The following is a 17191-nucleotide window of genomic DNA, read 5'->3' on the forward strand; positions in this document are numbered from 1 at the left end:
CTTGTCATGAAAAGACCTACAGTTAAACAGGACCTTCCCCTCAGGAAGTTGTGTTGGCTGTGACCAATGACCCAATTGTTCGTCAGGTGTTTTTCAGTCACTCCCACCATCACTTTCTCCATAATTTTACCAAGAACTGGAGTGAGACTGAGAGGTCCATAATTGCCCCTGTCATCTTTCTTGCTCTTCCTTACAATGAGACAACATTTTCCAGCTTCCTGTCAGCTGGCATGACCCTAGACTTCTTTAGATGCCATTGAAATGAGAGCCCAGAACATACTAAGGTGTCATCAGTGCAAGAACGTAGATGTGCCATAGCTTTGCAATGCCTTGAACTCCAGAGTATGCCACAGATGGTGCAGAGAGGAAGATCTGCCTCTTCTGTTGTGAGCTCATTCATTTGGTAAGCAGAATAACACTATCTGATACATGGGGACTGTGTCTCTGCTCTGCTCTGCTCACAGAGGAACGGTGTGGGGGCTTGCTCTCATGTCAGTGCAGATAAACTCACTTTCCCTTTAACCCTTTTTTCCTCTGTAAACTCTTCCACTATTTGTACCCTCAGATACACTTCCACATAGCCTCAAGTACATTTCCACATGCCAGTAACAATTACACTGTCTTATACTATCAAAACAGTTTGTCAAACAGCGTTGCAGCAGGGAAGCCCATGGGATACCAGGGATACTCGTGATATGATGGATCTCCCATGTTGCTAACCATTTCTTTGTTGAGCGAGACATGAAACAGGACCCATTATCGTTCTTGATCTGACAAAGTTGGCCAACTACAGCAGTAGCAACAGTCCAGTGACTCTGTGCTGCCGATGAGTTTGCTTTATCATGCTGACTGGCTACAATGACAGTTGAAGACGTGTCCACTGTTACAGCCAACAATTTGCGGGGCCCCGTGCAGTCTTCTCAAGTGAAATCCTTCTGCCAGACCTGCAATGGGGCAGGACTACGAGGGTTCACTCCCACCCCTATCACCAGCGCTGAATTGCAAAGAGGGCATGTTTGGGCAACATCGTGTGCAACAGACAGCGGAATGGAGCAAGTCCTAGATAGCGTATGGGCACCTATTTGAAGGGTGGAGTGAAGATCACAGGCATCCTGAACTGTAAAAATGTGTGTACTAGCAGCTCTATCTGCTACCTCATTGCCTGTGGTGAAGAAACCTGGCACCTCAGAGTGGCTATGCACATGGAAGATTGCAATAGGGGCTATGCGGGTAGCCAGGCCTTCTTCCAAAACACCAGCAGCTTTTGTACTTGGGAAGCCCTCTCGGCCCATCCTGGTCAGCTGATTGGCAGCAAATGCGGAATCAGTGACAATATTACAGGGTATCTCCAGCCAAAAGTGAACTGAAACTGCTACGGCCATTACTTCAAGCATCTGCACACTAACCACTGGGTCTACGAAAATAGCGGTCTGCCAGTTATTATTAGATGCTTGCCAAACCACTGCCCCCTGGCCTGTTCTTGAAGAGGCATCTGTGAACAGTGTAGGCCCCTCAAGCGGAGAGGTTTGAACTCGAAACCACAGAGAAACATCCAGAGGTTTAGCTACATCAAAGATAGGCAGGGTGTCCGAGGACGTGATCGTCCCTCCGAAGTCCTGTAACCCTGTGAGGAGGCTCTCAGGGAGCGGCTGTACATCACAAAACACACTCGGCAAGTATCAGGCTCTTTCCCCAGGACCTGTAATGAAAGCAGTCAGGATCTCCTGAGCAGCACTGCTAGTATCTCAGTCCAAGATGTGTAGGCACGTGTAGGCTGTAGCGAAAACAGCCACCAAAGCAGTTGTGGTTTAGCATCGAGGGAATGGTCCAGCATAGCAGCGGCACCTGCCTCGCACCTACAAACAGCTATTTCAAGGGCCTGGGCAGGATCCCACCGCTTAAGCAACTTTTCCATACAGCTCTGTAAGATCTCTTGCCAAGCTGCAGCCATCTAGGGGGTCAGTTCTCGGGACTCCCTTGGGTTAGACCCTCTCAGCTGATCATAAAAGGGCTTCATTAATTGTGGAGATATTCCCAAGGCGCCCTGAACCCACTGGAGGGCTCCCAACAATTTCTGTATGTCCCATAGTTACTCTATATGTGGCTGAATATCAAGGCCATCAGGTTGCACCATTCAGGACCAAACTTATACCCCAGGTATTCAACTCCTGGGCCTCTCTGTACTTTGTGCTCCGAAACAGTGAACCCAGCAGCAGTAAGCGTGGTGATTACCTGTGTTTCAAGTGTCTGTAACCCTAACTCGGTAGGGGCTGCAAGCAAAAGGTTATCCATGTAATGCAGGATCATATATTGAGGGAAATCTCACCTGATTGATTCTAACACTCCGCCTACTGCTAACTAACAGATCATGGTGGATACGTCATTCCTTGCGGGAGGACGCACCACTGAAATCTCTTAGCGGGACTTTAATAATTGAGTGTCGATACCATGAAGGCAAACGTCTCCCAATCTTCTTCTGCGAGGGGAATGGAGAAAAAGCAGTCTTTAAGATCTATGACCACCAGTGGCCATTCTTTGGATATAGCTGATAACACTGGCCCTCATTGCTGTACTGCTCTGAAAGGTACTAATTGGGCACAGCAAGCGAAAGGCACCAGAGCGTTTTTTGATGACAAAGATCAGAGTGTGCCATTGACTGAGGGAGGGAACTATATGTCCAAATGGAAGCTCTTGTGAGACTAACTGTTGGAGTGCATCAAGTTTATCATGAGGAAGTGGCCACTGATCTACCCAAACGGGGCATGCGTCCTGTTTCCACCGCAATGGGATTGCATGTGTGGTAGACAATTGGTAGACAGTGGTCTATATTATAAATTTGTAATATGTGCACCCACGCTGTTTATGAAATCCTGTCCTAGTTGACTCCCTGGTATTTTGGTAATAAGCGGAACAAGCAAAGCCAGTTTTTCCAGCGAGCCGTCTCTGTTAACTATGACAGTTTCCACCTCAGCCAGGGACCTTTTAGAGGTGGTCACTCCCACCCCTCTAATCACCTGAGAGGGGCCCACTGGCCAAGCTTCAGGCCAGTCCTTATGTAACATCCCATCCGCTCCCGAATCAATAAGCGCTGTAATCGGAACGGAGTAACAACCTGAGAAGTCAGGCGGCAAGTCAAGGTAGGACATGAAAGCCCTGACTAAGGGGCGATCTTGACCGTCTAGTGTTAACACCATGGTATGTGTGTTATGAACTTCAAGGGTGAAGCTGGCATAACCAGTGGGTTGAGTATAGGTGTTGTTGATGGCCCTTTCTGTGGAATGTGGGAGGGGCCTCGGGCCTGTGCCCCCCCCCCATCCCCCCCGTTTCCCTGTGGCTGGACTCTGTGGTTTCTGCACGGCCAAGCGGTATGTCCTCCCTTACCACACAGCTGACAAGCAATTTTTTCTCTCACTGCTGACATGCAATTTTTTCTCTCTCTCCCCCACTTGTAGCTTTACACTGAGCCTTAATTTGACCATACTGGCCACACTGATAACAAGGGCCTTTGGAAGGCTCTATGGCTCGCAGTGGTACAGAAGCTGCAGCCATCACATTAGTGATAGCATCTGCAAGCCCCTCGTTGGTTAAGGTTGCGGACTTCTGCTTATCCAGAAGCAATATTATTAAAGTTATTATATTATTAAGGTTATTATTCATCACTTCACAGAACGCCTCTACGGCCACCGAAAAGCCTTTTTCTTCCACCTCTTCTCTTATTTTTAACCAATCTGTGATCTAACCACACAAGCATCCTCTGGTCCCCATCGCAGCCTTACGACCATTCACCACATTCACTGGGGGGGGGCTGTCTCGCTCCAATTTAGGAGTGAGGCATAGGTTCTTTTGATATGTTATGCCCAGCGTGAGATTAAGAAGAAGAGCATTCAAATGTTGATCCGACCAGTTTATTAGAAATGATAGACAATTGAGGGGATGGGGAAGGGAGAGCGACGAATATCAAAATTAGGGTGATGGGAAGGGAAAGTAGGCGATAGAAAAAGGTAGAAAAGAGCAAGAATTACGTTAAAGCGGGTAATAGTCACCTCCTGGATGCAGCAGTGTCCCGTAGCACGTTGTTAATGTTGGTCTGGGGCAAAACAAGCGTAGGGGAGAGCAGCAGCAGTGTAGCAGGCCGCAAACAGCAGATCGGTGAAACGCAGAGAAAGTGGTCAACGTAGCGAGGTCTCAAGAAGCAGAGTCTCGGGCAGCGAGGTCTCACGAAGCAGAGTCTCGAGCAGCAATCTCAGAAGAGACAGTAGGCAGCAGTAGGACAACGGTGGAGGAATCTGAGGTCAGATACCTAGAAAACCTAAAAGGTTCTTCAGCATGCAGGCATCTTCTTCAGCATGCAGGCGTTCATGCAGAGAGGCATTTGATGACAGAAAACCTCCTTGTTTCCGTAGTGAGGCATCTGGTGTCAGAAAACCTCCATTCGGGGTTTGTACGTGCCCTTTTTATCCTTCTTCTTCCCAGCTTTCGTGACATTTCTGGAAGGCTTGGGTCAGAGTCATGTGAATTCCTCGGAGATGGCCATCTTCCTTGAGATAGGCCCACACAAAAAGACCACTTTAGGGCCATTAATCATCTTATCTCCCTTTGCATCTTATCTCCCTTTCATAGCTCCCGGACTTGTCCATCTCTTGAACAAAGGGATTTCTCGAACCTTGGTTCCTGTGTGTCTCAGACAAAGGGAACCCTGGAACCTTGGCCAGGACTTGCCTGAACTTGTCCATTTCAGCAAACTTTGAGACAGTAATGTAAAAAGCATGGTCTCTTACAGGGGCAGAAGAACCACCCCTTTCTGGCCTTACGAGCTCCACCCCTTTCTCTTCCCCCTTTCCCCTCCAACAGGAGAGGTAGAGTTACACAATAATGGGTATAATAATGAGTATATATAATAATATATAATAAATATATAATAAATAATGTACAATAATGGGTATAATGACTGCCAAGGATATGGGGCGGGGATTCAAGCTCATGCAGTGGAATGTTGCTGGCAGATAAAGGTGCTGTTGGTTGAAGCTAGTCACCTTGCCTTTTGTCTTTTGTTAGTTGTGCGAGTGTGATACAGTGTGCACCGTCTACCCCAGTATAGCACCCACACAGGGGGATAAAACACAACAGTCTTGCCTCACAAGGGGCACCACTGGTGGCATATGGTTCTTCAAGCCTGTGTGCTAACCCTTGCATGTCTGAACAACCGCTTGGTCGGGGCCAATAACTGCGGGCATACACCAATCTGGTGTATTTGCAAAATACAGTATTACACAAAATCAAAAATACAAACACGAATAAAAGATAAAGAACCATCACAGGGAATCTTGTGAGGAAGATGTGCACTTTATGGAACCTGGAATAGTGCATATTGCAACACCCTGCTGAGAGCGTGCTTGATCTCCCTGTTCCTCAAGCTTTAGATAATAGGGTTCAGTGCTGGAGGAACCACTAAGTACAGAAGTGCAACTGTCAGATCCAGGAGTGGGGAGGAAAGTGAAGGGAGCTTCAGGTAGGCAAAAAAGGCAGTGATGAGAAAGAGGGAGACCACGGCCAGGTGAGGAAGGCACGTGGAGAAGGCTTTGTGCCGTCCCTGCTCAGAGGGCATCCTCAGCACGGCAATGAAGATCTGCACATAGGACACCACTTTGAAAACAAAGCACCAAAACATTAAGCTGATACTAAAAATTTGGGAGATGCAGGCTGTGCTGTGCACAAGAGCTGCTCCTGGGCACAGCTGTCTCTCTGCAGCTTTGCCCACATGTATGAGCTCCCTGTATCCCAGGAGCCCAGCCCAGATCAGCACACTCGAGGATTTGAGTTTCTCTTCCTCACTGCTTCCCCTGGAGATTTCCCTGGGGCTCCATGGCTGAAAGCTCTTGATAGACAGCAGGCTCATCTCTGCTGAATGCATTTGGATGACATATTATTTATTCATCAGTGGACAGACTGATTCCAGAGGCATGGCTTTGAGTTGCGGAATCAAACTCTATAACCCAGAGTTAGGTTATAAAGTAGGAATATGTTTATCAGGCACCTGGTGTAAGGGGATCATTCTTATCTTGCATACCTGCAAGCAGAAGTGTTATATATTTGAAAGCCAAACAGATACATATCCAACAAATTTCCTGGAACTCATCTTCATATTCATTATTTTCCTGAAACTCATTTACATTCTGCCTGAGTGCACCAGGGGACGGACACATGTGTGGGACATTTGGGTCAGGGGTACTCGGTGCGTGTGTCTGTTCTGTGTGCTCTGAGCTGTGGATGTCCAGAATGTAGGGGGCTAGCCTAGCTGGTTTGCCATTCAATCAACGCAGGTCTTTAGCATCGTGGCAACATTTGGTGACCCCAATTTGATACAACTGAGTGCACACTCGTGGTGAGAGAAGGCTGCTCATTATGGCTTCATTGAAGCGAGTGGTGAGTATGCTTACAGGGACAGGGCAGAATGTGGACTATCCAGTCCATGAAAAGGAACTGAAGCCGCTAATACACTGGATGATGAAGAAGCGGTTTGGCTCAACCCCTGGGGAATGCATTAGAAAAAGTAATTTAGAGAAGGCGGGAGGATAACTATTCCAGAACTATTCTTGCACTGGTAGTAAAGAAGCAGCAAATCTGCTTCCAGCCTTTGGGTCATTACAATGTCTTTTTTCCTGGGCGGAGGAATCACAGCAGCTATGGAAAGCAGTGTATGACTGCTTGTCTAATAAGGTTTGTCCCAAGTCTGAGTCTGACAACCTTGCCACTCCCTCAGACGCGGCACTGGACAAGGGGAATCAGATGGAGCCTGTGGCTGGTGAAATACCAAATACCGATGCCAAAGCGACTTTAGATCAGGAACCATCAACAGGGGTGGGAGGGGAGGAGTCAAGGAAGTCGGACGAGAACAGTTCAAGAAGGGCTGTGGTGGTTGCTGTAACTTCAGCCTTAATGGATCCTAAGTCCCCTGTGGCACAAATTTTGATGAAACTGTCCAGCATTACGTCAAGGAGATCTGTGATCTGTTCAAGGCTTCCCCATATTCTAGCCTGAATAGAAGGATACATCTGCTTTTCATTTACTGTTATTGTTATAGGCTTAGCTAGGATAGCAGTGACTCGCTGACGCTTTGCATTGTCATTGTGTTTGCAGAATCAGACCAGATTGGACGGCCAGGGAGTCATATACTCCAGACAAAGATGTTTCAGTTCAAGACTAGATTTCTTAAATCCTGAAATACAATCTTCCATGAACTCCAGGGTAAGACCTCTACATTGCCTATCCTTGATTCTTTCACTTCTGCTCAACCATGTGGCATCTCCTTTCTGGAAAGAGTTGGCCACTCTGACTTCCCACCGGGAGAATGGCGTGATATGCCTGGCCTTATCATCTGTAGGGGACCCTTTCTCACTCTGCTCATTTGGGGTTTCCCTCCTTGGGTATTTCTTGAAGCCAGGGAACTACAGCGCAAGACTTAATATCTCAGTTTTTACCTTCAATGTGTCGGTAAACAACACCTGACATGCCAGGACCCTTGGCGAGCCCTCATTTGCACCTACTCAGTGGCTGTGCCGTGCAACATGCCAGGGGCATTTTGAGTGCTGGTGGATGAGGAGGATGAGGAAGAGGAGGAACTTCAGAGGGTGCTGCTCCACCCTCCATTGGCCACTAACCAAGGTCACCGGGACTGCAGTAATGACTGAGGTTCTTAACACGCTCAAAAGGAATAGAACCTCAGACGGGGAAAAGAACACTACTACCACCCTGCAGTGAGTGAAGGATGCTTTGCAGAGGCTCTTAGAAAAGAAAGGGTACATCAGTCGCGACTTGTGGGGCAGCAAGCTGGGTATCTCTGACTTCTGGAATTGGTTGTGGTTTGGTGGTGTTCATGGCACTGTGCTCATGTGTCTGGAAATTGGCTCTGTGATCTTATGCTTTACACTAACTGTTATCTGGCTCATCCAAGGCCTCATCAGGAGGCAGGTGATGGCCACACAGTACGTGCTGCTTGCAATCCAAGAGTCATAAGTGCCATAGTTGAAGCTGTGACGTGATTGATGCGTTTTGTCACAGAGTTCTCTCTAGAGCTCACTCCGTGACAGTGGAAATAAACCCGGGGAGAGAAGGGACAAAGTACATCCCTGCTCTAACAGCGTGGTACTGCACAGAGGCACGGCCCGGCCACGTGCGCTCCAAGAGAGTGGATGGTGAGGGAGATTGCGAATAGGAATTTCCCCCTAGGGAGGGAAAAAATGAAAAAAAAACAACGATCTGAGAACAAGCGGCATTTTAATGAACCCTGTGACACTAAACAGCAAAGAGAGAGTTTCAACAAGGAGAAAAAAAAGGCGAAATCTCACCGATAGGCTGTGGGAGGTGGGAAGTTCCAACCACGCTGTCTCCTGCAGGGAACCGGCTTAGACCCCAACCCCTTCCTGACCTTCCCTCCAGTGCCACTTCCCTCCCCCCATGCCCATTTAAGGTAGTCCACAGAAAAAGAAAAGAAAGAAAAAAGTTGTCCCCTTAACTCCCATTATCCCACATGACATTCTGATGTGGAATAGCAATACCAACCAAATTACAAAACCACAACAGCGAGCTTTCCCGGCCTTGCTCACTAACCAGCCGAAGCCTGCCTTGTCATATGGATGTGATCCCTCCAGGCAGAAGCTCTGCTGTACGTACCCTCAGGGTCAGGAGGAGAGGCCTGTCAAGTCCAAGCCTTACCCGGCCGTGCTGCAGCCTGCTGGCCAGGCCATCCTTGTTGGGCCCCTTGGAGTCCATTTTGAGCTCCCACAGCGCACACGGGAGCCCTGCCTTTGGAAGCAACCTCTTCAGCCCTGCCGAATGTCTGTCATTGGTCGCAGCCAACACAAGTTCCAAAGGAGACGGTCCTGTTTAACTATAGATCCTTTTATGACTTAGTTATGCATTTAGCCGAACAAGGGAAGCCAGTTGATGTTATCCTTGAAGATTTCAGAAGAGCTTCTGAGACTATTTCTCACAGTACTCTTCTGTACAGAATGTACTGCATATGGCTAAACACAAACATAACGTGGTAGGTGAACAGCTGGTCAATAGGTCAGGCCCAAAGGATTGTAGTAATTGGGTTCCATCAGGCTGGTAGATGGTTGTTGTATTAGGCGAAATCGGACCCTCGGGATGTAACGTGATAGGCCCTCCCCTGCTGGGTCATGCATATGTAAAAAAGATAAAGATGAAACTGGATACCTATATAAGGGACCCTCACATTCCAATAAACGCCATTTTACCACTGACCATATTGGTGTAACAAACAGCTGTGACTTGGTCGGGGCCGTCGATACACATTCACAAAGGGACTTGACTTTCCAGGTTACCAGATCGAGGTAACAAATGGTGCCCCGTGTGAGGAAAGTCCTGGAGGTGAGTGTGCGACGGCTAAAACCGCGCTGACGGACGCGGTATCCACGGTTCGAGCCCGTGGAAGCACTCTCGGTGGGGTGCAAAGGGGAATGCAGCGCTGCGCCTATCCTACGGCCGATAGTTCGTAGAAGACCAGGAAGACTTTAGGTCTCTGGGTAAATGGATTCCGTTATTAGAGTAGTATTGCAACTTTGTAAAACCTACTATGGTAGGAAAGGTACGCCTTCTAAGAAGGACATTGCGGCCGTCATTAGTTGTCTTGAAAAGGAGAGGGAGCTTTCCTCTCCTCGGGAGATTTTGGATCACAATAAGTGGGACTCTTTAACTTTTTCGCTCTGTGAGCGCGCAATGAATGAGCAGAAAGATGCTGAGATCAAAACGTGGGGGTTGGTGCTTGGGGCGCTGAAAGCGGCTTGGAAAGAAGGGAAGACTGATGCTCGGCTTGGGGCTGCTTTGGGAATTGGGTCGGGAGGCTTTTTCTCTTGCAGATGTGAGGATTTGAAAGACAAAGACAAGGTGGCGCGAGCCATCCCGACCGCACCCATCACTCCGGCTGAACAACAAGCAGACGGCCCTGTCCAGCGGCATTCCACACATTCCACATCCTTATCTCTTGACCCGCAGAAGCCTTCCTATGAGGCCCCATATCGGTATCCAAAGCAACCGGTGTCTTCTGCACTCCTTCGCCCATCCTTGAGGGTGGGGAAGGGGAGTGAGCAGGGGCGGGAGGATGGGTCCTTTCCTCGAGATGGGATGGGTTGTGGGTGTGGCTCTGCCCCGGGGGGCGGGGTGGATAGGCGTAACCAAGATGGAAGCCAATCCGCATCAGCGGAGGCGGAGGCGTTCCTAGTCATCATAACCTTTCCCCAAGAGGGTGGGCTGCTGGTCCGGCTCTACCTGGGGGGAGGGAGAGGGGAGAACAAGAGCGACCAAGTCTCGGATTGGTCAAAGATAAGGGAGGCATTCCTTTTTATCGTTAATTGGGGGTCCGGTCAGGGGGCCCCGGGCACAAGTGGAGTCTCTGAAGCTGAAACAAGACCAGCTGATGAGAGAGCCACGGGCAGTCGGAGTCGGTTAAACTGCTGTTAACAACTTTGAGAAGTCTTTTTCATCTATGTTTTTGTTTGTTGTGGTTGTGGATTGTGATTGATATCAGTCCTTGGATGTGTTAAAACTACATAATTTGGTTATGGCTTGAAGATTGGTGGTTTAAGTAACTTGTAACGTATCTTGGAATTTGGAAAGTTTTGTGTGTGCACCTCTTGGGGAAGTGAGAAAGTAATTTTTTGACGTTTGTGCTTCTCCAAGAAGTTTATTGCTTTTGAAAAACCTAGAAGTGTTTGTATATGAAAGTATAAATGCAAATGGTATATGGAACTGTTAATGTTATAGGGATGTGTAAACATGAATGCTATATGGAAGTGGAATTATTAATGTTACATGGAAGTGTAATTGAGGGTACGAGTAGTGGAATTGTGAAAAACAAAAAACAGCAAAAAGGTTACAGAAGAACAGTGAGTTAAAATATTGAATGTGATCTGCTCTAGCCAGAGAAGTTTAAGTGCCAGCAAGAGAATGCAAACCCCCGCGCTGCCCCTCCTCACTGCCTACCCCCCCACCATCCTCCTCCGCTTGTGAAAGTAAACAAATCGTTACTTCTTAATGGGGTCAAAAGCAAAACATTAGAAGTATCTCTTGCTAGTCGGAGCAAGAATGTCTTCATTTTCTCCCAATAATATACACATTTAGGGAACTAGGGTAGGGTACTTGGACAAATTTATTTATGGAGCTTGGAAATTGTATGGAGGGGGAATTGTGGTGGTGGAGTTGGATGGAACGGTGGCAGCTTTACTAGAGCAGGACCTGAAGATCCCAGGATGAGTTTTGCCCCCAGTGGGCTGAACGCAGTGTGCACACAGCGGTGTTAAGATCTTTGTTTTCTGACAGTTACAGGTGCATCTCACTCTATACTGCATCAAGAATTATTACCCATAGATGATTTTTGTATCTATAGTAGGAGTAGGTCAACAAGAAAAAGCTTACCAATTAAAAGAAAAAGGGGGGGGGGGAGCTAAGGGTGAAGCAAGTAACAATAGAAATAAGTAACTATAGCTGTAAATAACTTTTCTGAGTAGTTTGTATTGTAGAGAGATCTAATATAGTGGTTTGTTATGTTTTATGAGCAGGTGTTCCACCTGGGCTCTGTATCATGCACTGGCCATGCATATATGGAGTACGTGTGAAAAAACCCTGCACAGGAGAGAGTCTGTGATGGGTGAGAAAGACAAAGTGCACTTTGAAGCAGGGGACGCCCTGCAGGCACTGCCTATCGCATCCACCACTATTGTGTTCCTTCTCTCTCCTTTTGGTGGTTTGCCACCTCATAGTTATCGATAAGTAATAATACATTAGCTTAGAAATTTCCATTTATAGAATTGTCTAAAATGAATGCTGGAATGAGTGTGTATACGTCTACTCAAAAAATTATGACCTTACATGTAACCTTATGTTTAGTGCATTATCAGTCAAGGTTTTGATTGAGTGATGATGATTATGTTAACATTTAAGTCCCCTGCAGCTCAGCGACACTGGGCCACTGCCATCATGGTCCTTGGTGTGCTGCGACACATCAAGACAGACAATGGCTCGCGCTTCATCTCGTGATCTACTCAAGAATGGCTCGAGCATTGGGGAATATCTCACTCAACAGGAATCCCTGGGAATTCCCAGGGGCAAGCAATTGTGGAAAGGGCCAACCTCTCCTGAAGGACAAGATACGTGTCCTTGGGGAGGGGGAAGGTCACAGAGGTATGATCCCGGTAGCCCAGCAGGCGGAAGTATTGGCACAGCACATTATGCAATCAATCATTTTGAACGAAGAGGTTATGGCACAGTAAAGGATAGAGAATCCAGAAAAATTTTATGGGTCCCGTCGAGAAAAATAAAACCTGATGCAGTGATCACCCAAAAGGGCGGTCTGGGAGAAACGGAAAACTAATCGAAAGCTGAGTACTTTTCTTTCAGGCATGCTGTTTTACAGAATAGAGCTGCAATAGTTTTCCTGCTGCTGGTTCAAGAGGCACAGGTGCAAGGACTTTGAATGAGAGAATGGAGTTCCAGCAGATATACGAGAAGCTTTGAGCAGAAGGATGAACTGTATAATATAACCAAAGATGCCTTGGGCATACTGTTTAGAACACCGCTAACATTGTTAGACATTGCACCACTTATCTCTGCATGCTTTTTAACCTGTATGCCTCACTTTATAGTTAATATGTGACAAAGTTTAAATTATATAAGTACTAACACTTTTATATGTTAGGATTAGGATCGGCGCTTGCGTTGTAACGGGGCATGGTTTTGTTAAGCATGGGGAGAGGGAAATGTTGTATTAGGCGAAATCGGACCCTCGGGATGTAACGTGATAGGCCCTCCCCTGCTGGGTCATGCATATGTAAAAAAGATAAAGATGAAACTGGATACCTATATAAGGGACCCTCACAATCCAATAAACGCCATTTTACCGCTGACCATATTGGTGTAACAAACAGCTGTGACTTGGTCGGGGCCGTCGATACACATTCACAAAGGGACTTGACTTTCCAGGTTACCAGATCGAGGTAACAGATGGTCACTATCAGGGGTCCCCAGGGCTCCATTATAGGGCCACTTCTCTTTCATGTTTTTGTGGATGACTTGCATGCAGGACTAGAAGATGTTCTGAGCAAGTTTGCTGATGTGACCAGATGAGGAGGTGCTGTTGCCTCCACTGAGGGTGGAGAGAACTTGCAGTGAGATGTTGACAAGTCAGAGAACTGGGTACCAGTTGGTACAAAGCACCAAGTGCATAAAGCATAACAAGAAAAAGTGCCTGCTTGTGCACCTGGCTAGGGGCAACCCTGGACATACACACTGGCTGGATATGGGACACATGAGAGATGTCTGACTGAAAAGAATTGGAGGTCCTGGTCAGAATCAAATTGAACATGATTCAGCAGTGTGCCCAGGCAGCCAGGAAAGCCAACAGTCCCCTGGAGCGCATCAAGCAATTTATTGCCATCTGGGTGAGGGAATGGATTGTCCCTGTGTGCACTGCACTGCTGCAGCATCACCTGGAGCAGTGGGTGCACTTCTGGGCAATGCAGAAAATAAAGGACATCAAATTATGGGAGGGTGTGCACAGGAGGGCACTGGAACTGAGAGATCTGAAGTTCAGAGTTTCATTGGGATTGACTGCTTGTTCAGACTGGGCCCTTCTCACATCCTACATCCTGTGATGAGACACAGGGCACACACGGGACATGAACTTGACAGCATCCTTGCACCACATGCAGAGCCTGGGATCTTCTGTCCCCATGTCTTTCATTAAACATCATACAGACTTCCGACTCACTGCTCCAGGAAGGATCCTTAGTCAAAATGAGGTCCTCCCTGCTAAGGTTCGGGGAATCAGGGCTTTCTGCTTCATAAGACAAAGGAGGGGTTTCTCAGCATCAGAGCCACCATGAAGAGTGAGCAAAGCCTCAAAATGGTGGTAAGGTAACACTTTGCTATAGAAAGGGAAAGGGGAACTTCACAGAAACCAAGACAAAGGGTAACTGTAGATAGTTTACATTTAAAAGGGCAGGGAAAAGGGGAATTACAGACACTTTGTCAAAAGAAAACCAGAGAAGAGGGCAATAAAGATAAGAAGAAACTGTCCGGAGACCTCTGACAAGAAGAAGGATTAGATACCCCCGGGCAAGATGATGCTGACATGGGAGAACGATAGCAGCAGATAACACCAAGAAGAAAACAGAAGAAGAATTTCACCCCAAAACAACGGCAAGGGTCGCAGGGAATGGGGTCAGGGGGAATGAGGGAATGGGGTTGTGAGGAATGGGGCCGTAGGGAATGTAATGAATATGTAATCAAACTGAGGAGGAGACTATTGATTATGTATTAGCTTGACCTATATATGTAACACACTTTTCTCCTTACAGTGTGCAAGTTTGGTGGAGCTATCCCCCTTGCACCCGGGGCTGCGCAATGCTGCAGCAATACCTGCTTTATAACCCCTCTTTGGATTATAGAGTTTGATTCCGCAAGTCAACCATTCCAGTACCTTTGCCTGACTGGAGTCATGGCTTCCAATTATCTTCTCTAACAAGTCCCTTGGGAAGCTTGCCTGTTAATGTTCCTCAGTGGGCCCATTAATGCTCCAAGAAACTTTACTGTTACTTCTGACTTTGTCTTGTTAAGTACTTTGTGCAAACATCTCACTGCACTGGAGGCTGATGAACTCAGCATCAAATGCGCCCCGGGGCCCATTATAACCTAAAGAGTCTCCAGTGCCTTGTGCCTTCCTGTTCTCTTCTTCAGGTTTTCAGAACTTGTTCAGCAAAATGGAGAGAGCTTAAAGAGCAAGAATCCAAAATGCATTTATTGTCTATTTATTTATAGTTGGGTTTATACAAGAAGTTAAAGAAGCACTTTGCAACTGATGTCAATCCAAGATGTCCCAATGAGTTCTATTCTGTTTCTGTGTGGTCAAAGTTCCTCCTCAACCTCCCCACCCCTCTTCTACTCACATTGGCCCCATGGGACTTGCATCACTTTTCCTCACATCACTCTTCTCCTCTGCCGTCACCCACTCAGTGTTAAACCTCCTTTGTACCAACTCCCACTGGCTTTCCACAGAGAACCAGCTGCACACAGAAAAAGAAAGAATTCTCTTTTTTTATGGCCAACAAACAGAAGGAAAGTTGATGCAATTGAATGAACAGTAAAACACAGTGATCAACTGCATGCTATATCCAAGCTGCTTCTATTGATGTTTATCTTTCATAGGGAATATTTGCACAGGAAATGAGTTAGAAACAGATAGGATGGGATAGATAGAATCACGGTGAAGGATCTAACAACAGACTTTGGGGAATGGAGCAAATTTCAGTAATCTCCCTGGGATAGATCAGCCAGCGAGTTGGGAGGTATCAACTTAAAATTGAACGGGACTTGTATTTCACACATTGAGACAGGCTAACACATTCTTATTGATTTCTATCTTTATCTTCAACTCTTTTTTCACTTTTACTGACATTAATGAACATCTTACAGAATTCATGATTTTTTTAAAGCATGAAAAAAAAAAGAGAAAAAAAAAATGAAAGAGAAAAAGAAGGAGAAGGCAAAGGAAAAGGAAAAAGAAAAGGAAAAGGAAAAGGAAAAGGAAAAGGAAAAGGAAGAGGAAAGAAAAGAGGAAGAAATCCACATACAAAAAGAAAAAGAAAGAGAAAAATAAAAAATAAAAAATAAAAAATAAAAAAGGATAGATAGAATCACGGTGAAGGAGCTGACAACACAGTCCATCAGACTTTGGCGAGATGGAGCAAATTTGAGTCATCCCTCTAAAAGTCAGAAATCAGACAGATAATTGGGAGGTATCTGACTGAACAAAGAGCAAGGGATGGGGAAATCTGGCAGGCTGTGGCATGAGCGTGTGTCTAAATTGCCTGCTGAAAACATGACCTTAGCCACGGCCATTTATTTAGGAGAGCAGGAGACACCTGGAGGATGAGGGACATCAAATAGGCAGCAGGGAAGAGCAGCGGTGACGCCAGGATTTAGTCACAGGGCATTGGCACTAGCACCAGTGTCTGTGTCCCTGAACTGTATGGCATTCATGTCCAGCAAACACAGTTCTGAAAAACATCGTAGTTTCAGAAAAAGAATTAAAAAAGAAAAAAAAAAAAAAAAAAAGACATCAAATCACCTCACAGATTCATATTTACAACTTAAAATGGGACAAGACTCATGAGAATTTCTCATGTTGAGAAGGGTAAACACATTTTCATTGATTTCGCTCATTGTCTTCAATTTTTTCTGTCAATTTTATTGACATTAATGAACATCTTTTAAGCTTACGGACTCAAATAAAAAAAAAATATATATATATAAATAAATAAATAAAAGAGATAAATTTGCGTCTTGTACTTGGCCTGATGCCCCTTTGACCTTCACAGTTCCCGCCAGACCTTCATTGCCGGACAGTATGAGATCCAGCAGAGCACCTCTCCTATTTTGTTCCTCCATGGCTTGGTTAAGAATCTGCCATCTGTGCTCTCCACAGATCTGCTGGATGGCACATGCCCTGCTGTGCTGTCCCTGACTCCCAAAGGGGACTCAGGTTTGACAACATGAGACTCGCATCTGTCTGCAGAGGGCACCTTCCACTTGCTCTCCATGATCAAGAAGCCAGGAACAGACACTATGGGAATCCTCTCTTTACCATTTCCATTAGCTCTGACCTGGCTGCTCTTCCATCCCCAGGCAGAGCTAAGTGCACTCTCACAGAGGGCAGTCACCCTTCCTTGAATCCTCGCCCATCCATCCTAAAGACTCTGTATCCCCCTTGAGCTACAGTGAAGTTGTGGAAGCCATTTAACTGTGTCCCTGTGGTCCTAACAGGAGTGCAGGTCTGCAGCTCATCTATGGTATCAGTGTGCAGAAGGTGGCACACAGACATTAGACCCATCATGGGTCTTGGAGTTGACTTAGCAGCACAGACGCACTTATGGCATGGCTTTCCCGAAGGCCCTGTGCTGCTCTTGTAGCTGCATGTGAATTCACCAGACAGCCGGTGCTATCCCTTCTCTGGCCCTCAGCTGATGCCCAGGAAGGAGGTGTCTATCTCAGGGATTTCCCACACGGTTTACAAACACTGGCACACATCAGGAGCAGCCCAGGCACCTTGGGCATTGCCCAGTGTCTGTGTGTGAGCAGCTGCCTCCCAGATGAAGGACCAAGGACTCAGAGCAGGAGC

The 17191-nt window shown here is 46.7% G+C and overlaps 1 protein-coding gene across 1 annotated transcript in view; it reads left to right on the forward strand.

Moving 5' to 3' along the window:
• The window catches only part of LOC146754577 (uncharacterized), a 60343-nt gene that overhangs the window by 13473 nt on the left and 29679 nt on the right, over positions 1-17191 (forward strand). Inside the window, exon 2 of the mRNA XM_085527801.1 lies at positions 17034-17051. Coding sequence (XP_085383927.1) covers positions 17034-17051 — 18 coding nt within the window. The remainder of the gene's footprint in view (positions 1-17033; positions 17052-17191) is intronic.

Source organism: Coturnix japonica, chromosome W (genome assembly GCF_054131305.1).
Source record: "Coturnix japonica strain WE chromosome W, WE-NBRP24, whole genome shotgun sequence".
Classification (NCBI taxonomy): domain Eukaryota; kingdom Metazoa; phylum Chordata; class Aves; order Galliformes; family Phasianidae; genus Coturnix; species Coturnix japonica.